At 37.3% G+C, this 19,233-nt stretch overlaps 1 protein-coding gene and 1 pseudogene across 1 annotated transcript; both read left to right on the forward strand.

Moving 5' to 3' along the window:
* The first annotated feature begins 395 nt into the window (after window positions 1-395).
* PFDN4 (prefoldin subunit 4) lies at window positions 396-16,954 on the forward strand. The gene is made up of 4 exons (XM_074210286.1): window positions 396-681; window positions 12,616-12,723; window positions 13,045-13,185; window positions 13,480-16,954. The coding sequence occupies exons 1-4, from the start codon at window positions 658-660 to the stop codon at window positions 13,609-13,611; spliced, it is 405 nt and encodes a 134-aa protein (XP_074066387.1). The 5' UTR covers window positions 396-657; the 3' UTR covers window positions 13,612-16,954.
* A 2,070-nt stretch (window positions 16,955-19,024) lies between these two features.
* Window positions 19,025-19,233, forward strand: part of LOC141489708 (eukaryotic translation initiation factor 2 subunit 2 pseudogene) — a 64,756-nt pseudogene continuing 64,547 nt past the window's right edge.

Genomic DNA, 19,233 nt, shown 5'->3' on the forward strand with positions numbered 1-19,233 from the left:
CAACCTCTTTAGCATAAACTACTCACGTCAAACAGTCAGTGGGTCAACCGTATGTTTTATTCGCCTTATTTATGAAGGGCGGCCCTGAGTTCAAGTGCGATCTCAGACTGGCTGTGTGACCTTGGACAAGTCGCTTAAGCCTGGCTGCCCCACCTTCGGGGCCAGGTGCAGATGACTCTGGAGCGGAAAGTGGGTGCAGCGCCCCCTCCCTCTAATCCGATCCACGGTCTGGTCACTACAAAAGCCAAGCATCCGAACGAGCCTCCACGAGGCGGCGGCTGCCCGGGCCAGCGGGGCCCCAGGGCGGGGTCTCGGGCCCCGTCACAGGCCTCCCTCCTCCCATTGGGCAGCGCCGCCGGGCCCCGCCCCTCCCGGCGCTCCGGGGCCCCGCCCCCTCGCCGCGCCCCCGCTGAGTGGAGGCCGAGGCTCGGCGGGGCCTGTGCCTTTAAGAAGGAGATACCAAGTGCTCCCTCCTGTCTGCCTCCCTCTGGTTCCCGGGGGCTAAAAAGCGAGCGTCGGAGAGCGGGGGGCCGAGAGTAGAGCCCCCCCCACCGGGAGGTACCCCCCCCCCCCCACAGAAGGAAGCCGAGGCGGGGCTGCAGGCTGAGCCGGGCGGCTTGAGCCCCCCCCCCCGTCCGGAGATGGTTCAGTCCCAAAATGGCCGCCACCATGAAGAAGGCGGTGAGTGGGGCTCCGCGGGGTTCTGGGGCTTTGGGCCGGGGCGTCGGGGCCTCGGCCGGCCCGGGGGCCGCGGGGTGCCGGAGCCGGCGAGGGGGCGGCGGAGGGCCCGGGCTCCCGGGGCCCGTCGGTGTGCCGGACGCGGCCGTGGGCCCGAGGGGCCTGCGCACGCCGCGGCCTCGCCTCTGCCGCCGGGAAGCGGGGCTCCGGCGCGGCCGGCGCGGGGCCGAGGAAGGGCCCCCGGAGCTGCCTGCCTGCGGCTCCTCGGCGCCCCGGGGCCTGGGCCGAGGTCTTAGAGCCCGGCGTGCCGCAGCCAGCGGGGCCGCCCGGGCCGGGCCCTGGGCCTTCGTGCCCCAGCCTCCCGGCGCGGCAGCCGCCCCCGACCGCCCGGGGCAGCGGCGGGCAGAGCCCCGGCCTGCCCACCCCGGAGCTGGCAGAGGCTTGGTCCTGCGGCCCCCCGCGCCTCGCCGCCGGGCCGCGCAGCTCGTGGCTGGGGCCGGACTCGAGCTCGGGCCCAGTGACCCCGGACTGGGGCTCACCCGGGGTCAGAAGGGACGCGTTTGGCCTGAGCCGCAGGCGGACCCCGAGACCCGCTGCTCACTTTACAGACGAGCCCCAGAGCGGTCAGTGCATGGGCCGAGCTCACTGAGGGAGGGGGAAAGCCAGCAGTCAGTGACCGCCGGTCTGAAATGACCCTTAAGTGAAAACTTAGGCACAGCTTGTCTTCACCCACTATGAATTTCCAAAGGCTGGTTATTTAAAAGGAAAAAATGCATATCTTTACCTGTTACCTGTATATTTCTCTATATATCTGTCTACATCTATATAACTATCTATATATCTATAGCTATCCCTATCTCTATATATCGCTACATATCTGTATCTATATCTCTGTATATAAGTCTGTTTCTATATATCTATATATCTACATATCTATATCGCATCTCTGTGTCTTTCTATATAATCTATATCTATATCTCTGTCTATATCTATCAATATCTATATCTGTACCTAATCATCTATATCTATATATATATCTATATCTATATCTATATCTATATCTAATCATCTATATATGTAATCATCTATATCTATATCTAATCGTCTCTATCTCTATCTATATCATCTATAGCTACATCTATATAAAAGACTGCCACCATCTCTATTAAGAATTACTTTCTCTTTTGAGGAGGTTGGGATTTGTTACATTCCATAGTAAAATTGAGATTCATCTTAGTGAAATGTATGGGGGGAAATGATGGACTTGGATTTGATAGACTGAGTTTGAATTCTGACCCTGACACCTAATCAATCAATAAGCAGATTGTATGTGCAGGTGCTTGGGATGAAAAGACAAAAAATGAATTGTTTTCACACTTGACCTGCTTCTAGTCTGGAAAGACAGTTTGTACAGGTAGATCAATCAGCAAGCACTTAAGCACCTACTCTGCTCTAGCAGCTAGGGAATCAGGAAGGATTGCCTTTAGAAGGTGGCTTTGAACTATTCCTTCAAGAAAGTGAGTTAGATGGAAGATGTAGTACCCAGTGTGGAACAAAGAGAAGAAGGCTGTTTGATTGGATGGCAAGATGTAGTGGGTAGAATAATATCTAATTAGGTTAGAAGAGGGGATTTGGCTGAAGGACTGTTGTGAAGGACTTTAAGATTATGTATATATATATATATATATATATATATATATATATGTATGTATGTATATGTATATGTATATATATATCCTAGAGGCAATAGGAAGCTTCTCATTGAATTTTGAATAAGGGAGTGACCTGGATAGATCTACACTTAAGGAAAATCACTTTGCTTACTTTGGTAGATATGGAGTAAAAGACTTGGGGTAGGGAACCAATTAGGAGATCCAACTGGGTCTCCTAATCACTGCAGCATCCTCGAGCTGGAAATTGAATACAATGGATGAGGACTAGCAGGATGGTTGGTTAAATCATTTTAAGGGAAGTAATGTATAATGAAGTCAGAAAGGTTATTCGAGCCAGATTGTGAAGGGTTTTAATTGCCAGACTGAGAGGAAAGTGGAAGCACCTATTATTGATCAACTTTTCAAGCAGTTTAGCCACAAAGGCAGAAGAGAGAGATAGGAAATAGGATGGGAAAAAGATGGAAGGGTCCCAGAGACATGGACATACATGTTTGTAATCTAGGAAGGGTAGTTTAGGACTGGAGAACACAGTATAAAGTTGACTGGTTCACCAAGGAGTTAAGATGAGGGAGAGGAACTTCAGAGGAGATGATCCAGAGAGCACTGAAGGGTTGAGTGATTGAAGGGCACATAAGTGGACAAAGAGTAGAGTTTGGCAGGAGAAGGTACAGGGGAAAATTGGAAAGCCAGTAGATGTTGGTCAAATAAGGGGATTTTGTATTTCTTCAACATAGAGACAGTATATTTGTAGGTGATGGCAAGATCAAGGCTATGATCGTCTTTGTGTGTACCTGAAGTGGGATGAAAGTATGGGAAGTGATTAGATTGAAAAACATAATGGGAAACCATAAGGGTGTTTGAAAGAGAATCATTATGGATATTAAAATCCCCTTTTAGGAGATGGAGATGATAGAAAAATTTTGAACCAAAAATCACTGAGAAAGGAAGGGGAGTGACCTGTAGGGCTACAATAACTTCCAGGCTTTTGATTGGGTGGTAGATATGAATTGCATGACCTCAAAGGAGATATTACTGAATAGAGGTAGGGGGAGAACCACAAGGAATGAGGAAAGTTCCAGCCAGTATTGGAAAAAGTGACCAGGGCCTACTTTATCACTTGGAGGGGGAGGTAGTTAATGAGAGCTAGAAGATGGAAGGAGTAGTAGGAGAGAAAAAAAAAATTAGGATGAAAGGAAGTTACTTTCTTCTAACAGCAAAAGAAGGATTTGAATCTATCTATGCCTTCTGTTCTATTTGAATCTGTACCCTTCTACTCTACTCAGTGCCCTGTTCTCTTAGATGGGGGTGTGGGTCTGGGGGTGGTGGTGAGGAGATCACAAAGAGGGAAGGGAATGACTGCCAGGATAATCTGCCAGAGTAGGATAAAAGTAGAGCAGTTGACCTTGGTGAAGATAAGGACCTCTCCATCAGAGATGGGAGTGAAGGAAGCTAGAATGGGGAGAGGATGCTAAAGGGATTTTGTGATATAGAACAGGGAATTAGGATACTCAGGGTGAATGTCTCTGTTAAGTAATGGACCAGCTGCCTTGAGAAATGATTTAGAATCAGCAAGAGGGGGTGAAATGATTAATGTTTGTGAGGTTGAGCAGATTATTTAACTTATTTTATTATGGTAAAATGTGGATAATGCTTGTACTTTTTCAAAGATGTTGGGGGGGCTTAGGGGGAGGGAAGCAATTCATTTGTTTTTATAAAGATTTTATTTATTTTGGGTTTTACAATTTTTCCCCTAATCTTACTCCCTCCCCCTACCCCCAACAGAAGGCAATTTGCCAGTTACATTGTTTCCATGGTATACATTGATCTAAATTGAATGGTCTTTGTTCAAACTCTACAGGTCTTTCTCTGGATACAGATGATACTCTCCATCACAGACAGCCCCAAATTGTCCCCAATTGCTGCACTGATGGAACAAACGAGTCCATCAAAGTTGATCATTGACCCCATCTTGCTGTTAGGGTATACAGTGTTTTTCTGGTTCTGCTCATCTTGCTCAGTATCAATTCATGCAAATCTCTCCTGGTTTCTAATAGAATAGTGTTCCATGACATACATATACCACAGTTTGCTAAGCCATTCCCCAATTGAAGGACATTTACTTGATTTCCAACTCTTTGCCACCACAGACAGGACTTCTATGAATATTTTTGTATGAATGATGTTTTTACCTTTTTTCATCATCTCTTCAGGGTATAGACCCAGTAGTGGTATTGCTGGATCAAAGGGTATGGACATTTTTGTTGGCCTTTGGATGTAGTTCCAAATTTCTCTCCACAAAGGTTGGATGAGTTCACAGCTCCATCAACAGTGTAATAGTGTCCCAGATTTCCCACAACCCTTCCCACAATGATTGTTATCCTTTCTCATCATATTGGCCAGTCTGAGAGGTGTGAGGTGGTACCTCAGAGAAGCTTTAATTTGTATTTCTCTAATAATTAATGATTTAGAGCAATTTTTCATATGACTATGAATTGCTTTGATCTCCTCATCTGTAAATTGCCTTTGCGTATCCTTTGACCATTTGTCAATTGGGGAATGGCTTTTTTTCCCCAAAAAATTCGACTCAGTTCTCTGTATATTTTAGAAATGAGTCCTTTGTCAGAAACATTAGTTGTAAAGATTGTTTCCCCAGTTTACTACATTTCTTTTGATCTTGGTTACTGTGGTTTTGCCTGTGCAAAAGCTTTTTAATGTAATCTAGTTTGTTTTTAGTGATGTTCTCCATCTCTTCCTTAGTTATAAATTGCTCCCCTTTCCATAGATCTGACAGGTAAACTAGTCCTTGATCTTCTAGTTTGCTTATAGTATTGTTTTTTATGTCTAAATCCTGTAACCATTTGAATCTTATCTTGGTATAGGGTGTGAGGTGTTGGTCTAATCTAAGTTTCTTCCATACTAACTTCCAATTTTGGAGGGAAGCAATTCTAACAAATATAATATATAATAATTTAAAGCAGCTTTTATATTAAAAATATTGACTTTTGTCATGATCCATAGCCTCATATGAGAGGTAGCATGACATAGTGTGCAGAATTCTACACTTGAGTCAGGAAGACAGTGTTCTTTCTGATCCTGTTACTGTCACTAGTTGTGTGGCAGCAAGCATTTGACTTGTCAGTTACCTTTCTGTAAAGATGAGAAAATAATACTCCTTGAACCTACCTCACAAAGAAATAAGGCAATGGATATTAAACACTTTGTAAATTTTAAAATAAGGCAACTAGGTGATACAGTGGATAGAGTGCTGGACCTGAAATCAGGAAGACCTGGATTCAGATGCAGCCTCAGACAGTTATTAGCTGTGTAAAAAGTCATAGTTTACTCATTGATAAAATGAACTGGAGAAGAGAATGGCAAACCATTCCAGTTATGTTTGCCAAGAAAATCCCAAAAGGTGATATGAAGATTCAGACACAACTGAAAAATGACTAACAATAAACTTTAAAGCACTATGTAGTGTCAGTGTAGTATATGCCTCTCCTAATTCTCTGCATTTTCATTGTCATCTTAGAATGCAGTGTTTTCCCTTGTCATCTCTCCTAGCTTCACTGACTTCCTTCAAGTCTCAATTAAAATTCTGTCTTCTAAGTTCTTCACTCCTTTAATGTTAGGGCTTTCCCTATGTGATTGTCTCCAGTTTATACTGTATATCCATATACTGTATAGTATCTATCTATCTATCTATCTATCTATCTATCTATCTATCTATGCATACTATATACACACACGATATATATATATATATATGTACTGTATAGTATAGCTATACTATTTATATATTTGTATTTTTTCTCCCCAGTTCCATAGTAAGCTTGAGGGAAAGGACTGGTTTTGCCTTTCTTTGAATCCTCCTTATTTATCATAGTGACTGCCCACATAGTGGCTACTTAGTAACTCCTCTTGACTTGTTGACTGTTAGAATTCTATACTCAGTCTATTTTATCAACAAACATTGAACTAGTCCTTATGTTTAATCTATTTTCAGCAAACATTGAACTTTCAAGGCCCTAAAAAATACTAAGAGGTTTAAAAGTAAAGTATGTGTGGCCTTGGGCAAACCATTTAGCATCTTTTCTATCAACTATGTAGTACCCATATTCCCTTGACTCAGATTTTTTTGATTCTTTGACATTGTCTCTGCTTGAGGAATGTACAATTCATTTGGAAAGGGAGATCATTTACCTAAAAAGATCAATAGTCCCAGGTCTAAAGGTACGTAGTGTATATAGCCTTGTTAATATGTTAAAACTAACCACACTATATCTAGCACTCATCTCTGCTGAACTCCAGCCCTTAATTAACAACTTGTGGTACATCTCCCCTTGGAAGACCTAGCTACATTTTGAACCTGTTGTATCCAAATATAATTCATTTCCCTCAAAACCCATTCCTCTTCTATACTCCCCTATTTCTTTTGGGTGTTAGATATGAATTACATGACCTCAAAGGAGATGTTACTGAATAATAGAGGTAGGGGGAGAACCCACGAAGAATGAGCAAAGTTCCAGCTAGTATTGGAAAAAGTGACCAGGGGCCTACTTCATTTATCCTTCTAGTCATTCATATTCAATTCAGTCTTTCTTTTTTCCCCCCTTATTCTTCAATTTATATTCATTCATGTTGATTCTCTCCAGTCATATATCCACCATTCTGTTTAAAGCCCTCATTACCTGTTGTTTGAAGCTTTAGCTTCCTAATTGGTCTCCTTGCTTCTAGTATCTTCTCTTTTTTTGTTTTGCAAGGCAAATGGGGTTAAGTGGCTTGCCCAAGGCCACACAGCTAGGTAATAGTATCTTCTCTTTAACTATTCTCCATATGGTTTTCAAATTAATATTCCAAAATACAGTTCTGACAATGTTACTCAGTAAAAATTGTCAGTGGTTTCCTCTTGCTTCTAAATTAATGAACTAGAACTTTGTTAACCTTCCATTTACATCTCTCCACAATTGTTTTCATCCATCTTTTCTACTTATTTCATATTCCCTTTTCAAGCTCTTATTTTCCAGCCAATATGATCTCTTCTCATAACTTGACAAATTATTTCTTTTGCATAGGATATTTTCCATCATACATGAAATGCATTGTGTCCTTACTTCCACTTTATAAAATTCCCAGTTTCCTTCAAGGTTCAGTTCAAATGCCACATTCACCTTTTTGCTGCTTTCCCTCACTTGTTAGTTCTTTCTTCCTCTGGAAGGTACTTTGTACTTATCTGTTTCCTATTGTATGTAATCTTTCCTTGTAATTAATTTTCAGTTTGATTCTTACTTGCATTTTAATGATTTCCTCTGACTTTTGGGATCTGTAAGTCAAATGACTATTAGAATTCATGCCCAGGAAAATGAAACAAATTCCTGTGCTAATTAAATAAATAAGTAAAAGACATATATATATATATATATATATATATATATATATATATTCACATCTGACTTTGTTTCCTTGTCACAAAAAGCATCCTCTTCTTAATGTCTTATGATAGCTAAAAGCTACTAAGACATAGGATACTTTGTATTTCATTTTTATGATTCACATTACCAAAATAAATTAAGCTTTTAAGGTTTATAGATTTTGGGACAAAGTGTCATAGTGCAATCTAAAAATTTTTAGATCCAAAATAGCAGATCTAACTTTCAATATGCTGTATGGCAAGCAGACAAACAAAAAGCATTTATTATGTAGTTAGTAAGAACCAGACATTATCCTGAGTTCTGGGGTACAAAGAAAGCCCAAAACATCCCCTAAACTCAAGAAACTCACATTTTAATGGAGGGAACAGGCAAACTACTATATACATTCAAGATAAAAACATACACAGACATGCATGTGCGATATGTGTATGCTATCTGATGATAATCTCAGAGGAATGTCATTAGTAATAAGGGGGACCAACTTTCTTCTTCTGGAGATGATCAGAAACTCAGAGGCATAGATGAAAAGGGTGAGTGTAACAGACATGGAGGACAGTGGGTGAAAATACAATGTTGGGAGATGAAGTGTCTTGAGAGAGGCATAGGAAGAAGTCTAGTGTTCCTGGATTTTTAGATTGTTTAGACTATTCCATACTTTATTATACTTTATATTATAGAGGGAAGTAAAAAAAAGAGAAGGCTAAAAAGTTATAAAGGGTATTAAAAGACAAACAGGATTTTTGGAATTTATTGAATGGTGAGAGGTTGATATGATCAGATCTGTGCTTAAGGAAAATCACTTTGGTAGATGAGTGGATCAGAGTTGGGGGAGACTAGGGTCAAGGAGATCAATCAGAAGACTATAGAAATAGTCAAGGTATGAAGTAATAATAGGTCTGCATCAGAGTCAGGAGAGAGAAGGGGAGAGTACATAGGAGATACTCTGAAGGTATAATCAACAAGCTTGACAACTGCTTTGATATCTGGGGTGAGTGAGAACAGTTGAGGATAACACAATTGACATAATTAATCATATTTAAAACAAGAACATCCAAAACCACATCATAATCTTATACTTGCAAGAAATAAGTTTTGAAAATAAAAACAAAACAAACAAAACCTTTAGTATCATGAAAATCATTTATCTAAAACTAAAAGCCAGCATCACATGTAATGGGGATATTCTAGATATGGGAATGAAGCGAGGTTGCCCATTCTCCCTACTTCTATTTGATATAGTTCTGGAAATGCTAGAGTAGCAATAAGATGAAGAAGTAGTTAAATAATAGATAAAAGAGGTGATAAAACTTGTTTGCTGATGTGGTGTATTTGGAAAATTTCAGGAAATCAGCAAGTGTTAATTGCGACAATTGCTTAAGCAGATTTGTGGACTATGAAATGAATCCCCCCCATTAACATTTTTTTCTGATGATAGTAAGAAAATAAAAGAATCAAAAAAATAGAAAAATTTCATTTCGAATAACTACAAAATCTATAAAATATCTGAAGTTCAACCTCTCAAAGAACATAAAAGATTTGTAAAGATTCATTTACTACCTCCTTAAGGCAATAAAGGATCAGCTTTTACTGGAGGAATATTCAGTGCTTGTGGATAGGGTTGTGCCAATATAATAAAAATAATAATCATACCAAAATGAATTTATACTTTTAATGTTATACCTATCAAATTACCAAGGGGATACTCTACAGAACTTGATAAAATAACAAAAATTATTTAGAAATAAGAAAATAACTAGAATAATAGAAGTGATGAAAAGAAGCAAGGACAAATAGCATACCACTTCCAGATCTCAAAGTATATTGAAAAGCAAATTATATCATCTGGTGTTAATGAAGAGAGAGAGAGAGAGAGATAGATCAGGACATTCAGAAACAGAATTCAGTAATACAGTGTTTTCTATTAAATGAAAATCTAAATTATATAGGGAAAAATATTCTTAGGGCATGAGTTTTTCCCACAGTAGATGTTTAAAGAATATGAACAAGGTACAGCTAGGTGGCACAAGTGGATAGAGCACCGGCCCTGGAGTCAGGAGTACCTACCTAAGTTCAAATCTGGCCTCAGATACTTAATAATTACCTAGCTGTGTGGCCTTGGGCAAGCCACTTAGCCCCATTTGCCTTGCAAAAACCTAAAATAAATAAATAAAAAAATAATAATAAAAAAATATGACCAAGCACATCTCAAAAGAACTGCAAAATGAAAATGGTCCAAATCACTAATATCAAGCAAAATAAAATCAAAGCAACCCCATATCTGGCAAATAGGCAAAAATGACCAAAAATGTTAAACAGGAAGGATTGTGAAAAGATAGATATTAAAAAAATATATATAATATATATTATATATCACTAATATATATATTGTTGGTGGAACTGTGAAATGGCATAACTGTTTTGTAAAGCAATTTGGAATTATGCAAATAAAGTGACTAAAATATCTATACTTTGACTCAAAGACTCTATCCATTACTCCCTTATACCCCAAAAAAGACATTGATAAGAAAAATTTCCCTATGTGCTCTAAATTATTCATAACAATATATTTTTTGTGACAGCTAAGAATTGGAAACAAAGTATATGTCCATGAATTGGAGAATGGCTAAACAATGTAATGAAAAATTGATTTGTTGATTCTTGTCCTTCTTTATCAAAGAAGACCAAATGATATCACTATGTTTGAGACAAATTAAATGTACCTGATTGTGACTGATCAATGTGAGGCATACTCTACCACAGGTCGGGCACAAATAGTCCATGTGAACACCTGGGGTGGGCACTCTAAACTTAGGTATGACATGTTTCCTTTGAGCTGCTTCAATTCTGCCTTCCTCATATAGTACCCTCACTGATGAGGGCATGCCATGCTGGATAGTCCTGTGGCAGTGTTTCCTATGCTGTACAATTAGTTCTTAAGATAGACCTTCAGGGTGTCCTGGTATTGCTTCTTCTAACTCTCTTGTGGGCTCCTACCTTGGAATATTACTGTGCTATAAGAAATGATGTGTATATGATGACTATGGAAAGATCGATAGGAATTGGTGCAGAATGAAGTAAACAGCCAAGAAAACAATATACACAGTATATTGAAAATATGTATTGAAAGAACAGTGACTCCACAAAATTAAAAGTAAATGAATCAAAATTATAAACATCAAATATTATTTAAAAGAATCTCGAAGGAGAAAACACTCCTAGTCCACACCTTTTTGGTGATGGTGGGAGGTCCATAGGCTACACAATGCATATATTTTTGTTCTTTTTCAATGTATTGATCAATTGTATTGACTTTTCCCCCTCTCTAAAAAATTAATTTTTTGTTACATGAGATTACTTCCTGAGAAGGGCCAAGGGAAGGATACATGCATGGAATACTGTGGTGATGTGAAAACCAGAAAATAAAAACTTATTTTTTAAGAAATATATTATAAAGAATGTTTAGATATTTAGGTGCAAAAGCTTGTCTAACAGTATAAATGCCGTTGAGTCTTGAACAGGAAACTTTTTGTAAGGAAAAGGAAAAATGTTTTCTACCCCTTTTCTTATTTCAGAACCTGTTGTAGTCTAATAGTTAAAAGTTTGTCATTGCTACCATCTGTAAAAACAGATCTCTTCACTATTAACCAAATGCTTTCCAGTTTTGCTTGACATAAATAATAACTATTGCTTCTAACAGATTTGATCATTAAGCATAATTGCTTTGATAAATATTTCTTGCACATTTTTTCTGCCTCAGTGTTCTACTTTTTTGTCCCTCACCTGTTACACTGTCAGAGTGATATTTGGTCTTTCCTGTTACTCCATGGTAGAGGTCTGCTTTAATTTCCAAATGTTCCAAAATCATTCCTCCTTTCTCTGAGAGAGAGAGAGAGAGAGAGAGAGAGAGAGAGAGAAACTGTGATTCTCTCCCATAGGACATCTCTGTCTAAGAACCTGTCTGCCATGAGTTATTTCAGGTGATAATTCTTTTAGGCCCTATGATTTCTCTAAAGCATGGGCATCTATCTCTTAAGAACATATCATTTTTTAATGTGAATATTAAACATGCTTTTAATACCAGTGCATCTAAATTTGGTTTAATAGAGGTAGTGATATGAAGAATATTTTCAAGAATTCATCTGAAATTTTTGTTTTAGTTTTACTTTTTTGGATGTTTCAGAGGGGAAAAAATTTAACTCACAAATAATATGTTCTTTCCAAAAGCGATGTCATGAGCAGGCCATGTTTCTTTTGGCTGATATAACTTATAAAAGTTCAATAAAGACACTTGAATCAATTTTTCTTTTAAATTGCATATCTGATTGCAACTTTATACATACTATTTGCTTGTTTGCAGGCAAATATTAATGTCATCTGATATTGGAGTAGCAAATATATTGAAATGTAGTTGATATTTTCTAAAATCTAGAAACTTCAAAATCCATTGACAAAATAACAATGAATGCTGCATATGATAAAATGTCTGTCACAATTATGATGAGACATATAATGAATTCCTACATGCATATTTTTTCAAAAAAACAAAAAAACCTCTGGCAGTTTGTGAACCTGTACAATGTTAGTTATATGAAAAAGGTGAGTCTTGTTAGTTAAGTTAAGGTTTAAGCCGATCTTTGATGTTGCAGTTGTTGGTAGCTGTGCTCAACTTTCCCTTCATTTTCTGTTAACACAAGAGGGGCCATACGAATGGGCTTTGAGGGTGGCTTGCGGGTTGGACACACCAGAAGACTTACAGAATAAATTAATAGTTTATGGTACTTCACTGATTAAAATAAGTTGTTTTATGGAAAAAATAAAAATGTGTTTTTCAGGCTGCAGAAGATGTCAACGTTACTTTTGAAGACCAACAAAAGATTAACAAATTTGCCCGGAATACTAGTAGAATCACAGAACTGAAGGAAGAAATAGACATTAAAAAGGTATTAGGAAAATATTAAACTTCTTATTGGCAAAAAGTGAATTTATTTTAGTGATATGTTACAGCTTTTTAATTACTGTGACTTCAGAAACTAAATATCTGTAGCAGTCTAGAGGTGATGTATTGCATAAAGTTTCACTTTAAAAATCATCTTAAAGTTTATCATTTAAGATTTTATTTTTATGTTTAACTTTTAATTACCTTTGGAGATATACTTATAGAAATTGAAATCTCCTTGTCTCAAATGAAAGTTACTTGCTACTTGTATTTGTATTAGTTTAAAAATCTCCTTTTTTAATGATATTTTCTCTTGGAATTATAGAAACAGCTTCAAAATTTAGAGGATGCTTGTGATGATATATTGATGATGGATGAAGATACTTTAATGATTCCCTATCAAATTGGTGATGTTTTTATTAGCCATTCTCAAGATGAAACTCAAGAAATGTTGGAAGAAGCTAAGGTATATTGGGAATCTTTGTTTTTGTTTGCTCTGTAATTATAAACATGTTTTTGTATATTGATTTCAAAAAATTAAAAACAGATCATTATACCTTTACTTCCAAAATACAAAGATTCTTGGTTTTGAAAATGGTGATATATATTTGAATATAATTACCAAATTGCTGTGCCATTCATTTGCTTCTTATAAGTCTTTTAAGTCTTTTAAATATTATTTCTGATATAATTCTTCAGAAATCACCTAAGAATAACTTGAATAGAATTGTTACTAACCAGTTATCTTCTCCTTTTCCAGAAAAATTTGCAAGATGAAATTGAAGCATTAGAATCCAGAGTTGAGTCAATCCAACGGGTGTTAGCTGATTTGAAAGTTCAGTTGTATGCAAAATTTGGGAGCAACATAAATCTTGAAGCAGATGACAGTTAAAAGTTTTCTAAATATAAATTTTTTATTTGTTTAATAAAATTGAATATTGGTAACAATGATTTCCATTCTTCATATGATGTTGAAATCAAATCAACATTTTTTTCTTTAAAAAAAGTTTGTCTTTTATTTAATGAAAACTTGCCTATTTTCACATGTCTTGCTTATTTATTTTATATTTTTTTAAAGAAAAAGCAGTAAACATCTGTGTATTTTGCATAATAATTTCAAAATTAGGGTCTTTGTGTCCTGTTTATTAAAGTCAGTTAAGCAATCTTTGTATGTTTCTATATTATCATTTAGAATTTTTAATTTGATATTTTCTTTTACAGGGTTAATTGCAATTGTATGTCTTAATTTCTCCTGAGAATGCTATGTTGGTATCCCTACTACAGTGATAGTGAATGTGAAGAGCACATCCTATGAGAAATTAATTGTAAAAAGTGGGATTAAAATGTATAGTTTCCAGTTGCATTAATCATGCTTTTTTCCTCAATGAAAGCATTATCAAAAAGGCATGATTCAGGTACTTATTCTGCTATATTCAGTTGATTATAGAAAAATAACTTAATTTGGTGCCCTTTTTGAATAGGTACTATGTTTTAGTAAATAAAGTAAACAGATAATAGTAGCACAATGCAAAAGGAAGGACTTTTATATAGACTGGCAGAGCAGTAAGAGACCTTATAGATTATCAATTCCAAACCCTTCATTTTTACAGATGAGGAAATTAAAGTTCAAAGTTTTAGTGACTTTAATAACTTACAAACTAAGCCTACACTCTAATAACAAAAATTTTTATCTAAACATATATTCTGCATATATTACTATTCCAGTATTTCTTACATATTAAAATTGTAAATCAAATTAATAGTTGATACATATTGATAATGAAATATATGTATGCAAATACATACATACACACATACATATACATACACACATATATGTATATATTTAAAAGCCTGCTAGTATTTCCAAATAGAAATAAACTCATTTGTTTAACATCATCAAAAAGCACATTTTTCTTTTTAGGAAATCAGAAAGCAACTCAGGTAGTTTGATAATTTCATTGTATTAACTTTCCAGCAGATGGCACTGATATACCAAAGCACTAACTTAAATACTTTGCTATATAGTAGAAATATTTTCCATTAAATTTTCATTTGCTACCAGAGAAAAGTTTTCAAGGCTAAAAATAAATATGTGATTTGTATTACATAGTAGCATTTAAAAATTGTTTTTAGTCCAAACCTATGATGTAAGGAATTCCTAATCAGGGAACTGCCCCTACCAAATTAGAATAGCAGTTGGTTTGTAATTTATGTTAATGGAAAATTGCATGAAGCACTGAGAAGTTAAGTAACTTGCCCAGAATCTTCTAACCTTTGTAGTCTAAAGGCAGAACTGTAGTCCAAGACTTCCTGCCTCCAAACATTTCTTCTACCCTCATAGCAAGCTGCCTCATGAGGAATTTAATCAAGATTCAAGATTTATCAAACAAACCAAAAAACTAATACTTTGTAGGTAGTCTCCTTGAAAGAGTTGAAAAATATACAAGTAGAAAAATGTTTGTAAAATAAAAACAAAAATTTTTTTAAAGTTTAAAATTGCTCAGTAGCAACCAAAATAGCAATGAATGTTTTAAAGTCTTAACAATTAAGTTGTAAAGTGTTGAAATTTACCAGAAGGTAGCTTTTCACCCAGAAAGAAATAATTCTTACTAATTTACAATTTTAAGAACCTAAGTCTAGAAATGTGAAAGAATTAGGTTATATAATTATACTTTGTTAGTTTTTTCCTTTGCACGTGTATGTTCTAGTGGTAGTTTTTTTCCTTAGGAAGATGACAGTAGTACTATCAATTTCATCATTCAAGAAATTTTTATTTAACAAAGCCCCTGAAGATCTTCCATTTTCTTCAGCTTAAAACCCTTTCAAGATTTTAAGTTACATCCCTTTTTCTTTCCCAGAATTGCCACATTATAGTGAAACTATTTATAGTTTTTTTTTATTTAGCAATTTCTTAGGTTAAAGAGGTTTTATTTTGAAGGATAATTGGGAAATATTCAGTGAGTGGGGAAGCAGGATGAAAATGTAATCATGACATCTACCATATGAGAAAATAATCTCTTTGACCATTTGCTCTTGTAAAATGAAAGATTTGGTCTAGGTAAACTCTTCAGGTTCCTTCTAGCTCCAGTGTGATATGGTCCTCAGCATTTTTTCTTCTAAACCTTTGATTACATTTGTATCAATAACTCCTTAGATTTGAAAACACCTTCCATGAATTAAGATCTTTAACTTAATGCCCTAGAGAGCTTCCTGGAACACTGAAGAGTTAAGTGACTTGCTATGATGTAGGCAGTTCGGGTCAGAGGGAGGGCTTGAACCCAAATATTCCTGAGTCCAAGGCCAACCCTCCACCTACTATGTAACATTGCCTTTCTTTGAACTTACCAGCTGAAAGTCTGCACAGAACAGTGACCCTTTGTGTGTGTGTGTGTGTGTGTGTGTGTGTGTGTGTGTGTGTGTATCAAAGGAGTGTATATATACATACACATATATCAGAGGGGTCTGTGTATGAATGTGTATGTGGGTGTATGTGTGTATATGTGTATATCTTTGTGGATGAAGAAATAAAAGCCTGCAGAGTTTGAGTGACCTAACTTAGAAACCAAGATTAAACATCACTGATACAAATGTATGTTTAAGTTCCTTCTCAAAAATGCATGAATATAACCTTATAGAATGTATGAATGTAGGTATATATATGTTTTCATGGGTTTGCCCAAATGATAGATCATGTAACATACTTTTTAGTCCTGCAGTTATATATTGCCATATCCCACATAGCTTTTTTATATATGATCATATATGTATATATTTTCTGACTCCAATTGTGTGTAAATTTTCAACTTAAAGCTATAGTATGCACATTGTGTATATACATACACCTATATGTAATATGTATATTAAGGAGTTGGGGAGTGATACTGTGAGAGGTGCATGAGCTTTAGCTGATCCATATCAAGATAGAATAGCTTCAAATGTGAGCCTGGTAATAGATTGTGATATGATCATCTGAGGGTTAGCCTATCCAATTATAGAGAAGCCCATCACCAGTTTAACTGCAGCCTGATGAAATCTTTGGGCACAGCAACTCTTGGTAAATAATTGTCTACTAAGATGAAGCAAGGAGATGGCTGAATTCAGCTTTGGTGGACTGTTTCTGGGAAACAGGTAAAAGCAATGGTTAGGTGAAAGCACAACATTCCATAAATAGTCCCTACTATTATAAAAGAAAAAAAATATGCCCTCCAGGACTTTTTTGCTGGGGGAAAATAATATACGGAAAACTTATTCTGAGTTAAGTATATACAAATATATCCTTTTGGGGGATGGGGGGGTGGGCAGTGGAATCATGAAAGAGATACAAAAATAGCCTAAATGGAAACCAGGGATATTTTGAGGAGCACGTGAGGAAGGAGAGCTTTCCAGACTTGGGGGAGTCTGTAGATACCGATGGGAAATGTCATGTATAAATATTTTATTTCCTTTTCTAACCTACCATTGCCTGTTAGCCTATCTTATACATTGAAGAGACCACTCTGAGCACAAGAGCATGGCTGACTGTTTATCTGTTCACTGTTCACTCCAAAGCAAGCTTTAGAGAATATTGCTGATCTGTGCTTGAAGCCTTTTTAATCAAGCCAGCAAGCATTTGTAGACCCTTCATATGTCAGGCACTTTCATAGGTAAAGATAAAAGAATCCATACCCTCAGAACTGACACTCTAGTAGAGGAAGCTATATGCACAAAGCTATACAAAATAGCAATTGAAGGTAATCTCAGAAGGAAACTAATAAAAAAAAAAAAGCTCTTACAAGAAGTTAGGGTTGAGTCTTGAAGCAAACCAGGGAAATCAGGAAGTTGAAAGGAGGAAAGAAAGGATTTCAGGTAGGGGGACAACAGTGAAATGCACATTCAGGAGATGAGGTGTCTGAGGAACAGTACAATGTTTGAGATTGTAGAGTTTATGGAAGTAAAGTCTAAAAGGATACTAGAAAAGGAGGAAGAGGGAAGATTTTTAAAAGCTAAATGAGATTTAGTAATTTTATTCTCCAGGTAATAGGGAGCCACTAGTGTATTGAGGGTGTTTGTAAAAGAGTGTATAGTCAGATATGCATATTAATATTTTGACACCTGAGTGGAGAATGAATTTGAGTGGGGAGAGATGAGGTAGGTATACTGCTTAGGCTATTGCAGTCATCCAAGTGTGAACTGATGAGGGCCTGCAACAGTTATGACAGTGTCAGACTAGAGAAAGGGTTGTATTGCAGAGATGTGAAAAACTCAGGACTTGGCAACTGCATGCCTGTCTGGGGTGTTATTAAGGTGTCAAAGGATAATGCCTACGTTGTGAGATTAGATAACTGGGAGAATTGTGGTGCCCTTAAAAGTAAAAAGGAACTATATTGAAAGAGGGGAGATTGGAGAGAAAGGGGTTATTTTGGATATTCAGAGTTTCAAATGCCTGAGGTTGAGATATGAGAACAGAGTTCTGGAAAACTTAAATGAATCCTAGAATCATCTGCATAGAAATCAGATATTTGAATCCATGAGAATGGATGAGTGCTAAGCGAAATAGTATAAAGGGAGAAGAAAAGAGTCTGAGGAAACCTTGGAGGACACACAATTAGCTGGTATGACATGGATAAAGATTTGGCAAAAGGGACAGAGGAAATATTTTCAGACAAGTAGAAGGAGAATTGGGAAAGATCAAGAAGCTAGAGAGACTGTCAAAGAGAAAAGTGGGATCAACAGAGTCCAAGGCAGAGAAGTCAAGGATGAAGACTGAGAAAAGCTCTTGAGATCTGACAATGAGATGAGAAACCAGTCTGTAGAGGGTTAAAAGGGAGAGAGAAAAGGAAATGAGCATTGACTGCAGATGAGTTTCTCAAGGAGCTTAGCCAGGAAAGGAATGAGAGGCATAGGATAACTGCAAGCAGGAATGAAATCAAGTGATAATTTTTTTTTTTTAAGGATTGGGGTGATAAGTAGGTGTGAGAAGCAAAGAAATAGCCAGACAGTAGACAGGGAAGGATGGAGGAATAGTGAAAGTTGGGGCAGTGTGCTGGAGAGGATGGGATGGGATAAGATGATGTAGTAAGGTCTTCCTTGTGAAGAAGGCCCACCTCTTTATGAGTACAGGGTGAAGACTTTTCCTACTATGGATAATTTTTTCCCATAGAAAAATCATGCACTTGTAGATATTTGTTGCTAAAGCTAAAAAAATGCTGGGAGAACACTGTCTTCTAGAATCTGTCCATCAACTCCCCCAGACTTTGAAACCTGCAGGCCTTGCTCAGAAAAAGAGTTGAGTACCTAACTCAGCAGAACAGCCAAATCAAGCCATGACCAGTCAAGGCCACAGTTGGGACTGCAGAGTTGGAGCCAGAACAGGAACCCCAGGGGAGGAGCCGCCTCCTACCCTAGCTCTGCTCAAGCTTCTTACAGTGGACTCCAGTGGCTACTCCACAAAGGTCAGCCCTATTGAATGTTGCAAATTTGGGTCCAGCTCCAGAACAGATGAAGTCTGGGACAGAACTTTGACATTAACATA

This window comes from Macrotis lagotis, chromosome 1, assembly GCF_037893015.1.
Source record: "Macrotis lagotis isolate mMagLag1 chromosome 1, bilby.v1.9.chrom.fasta, whole genome shotgun sequence".
Classification (NCBI taxonomy): domain Eukaryota; kingdom Metazoa; phylum Chordata; class Mammalia; order Peramelemorphia; family Peramelidae; genus Macrotis; species Macrotis lagotis.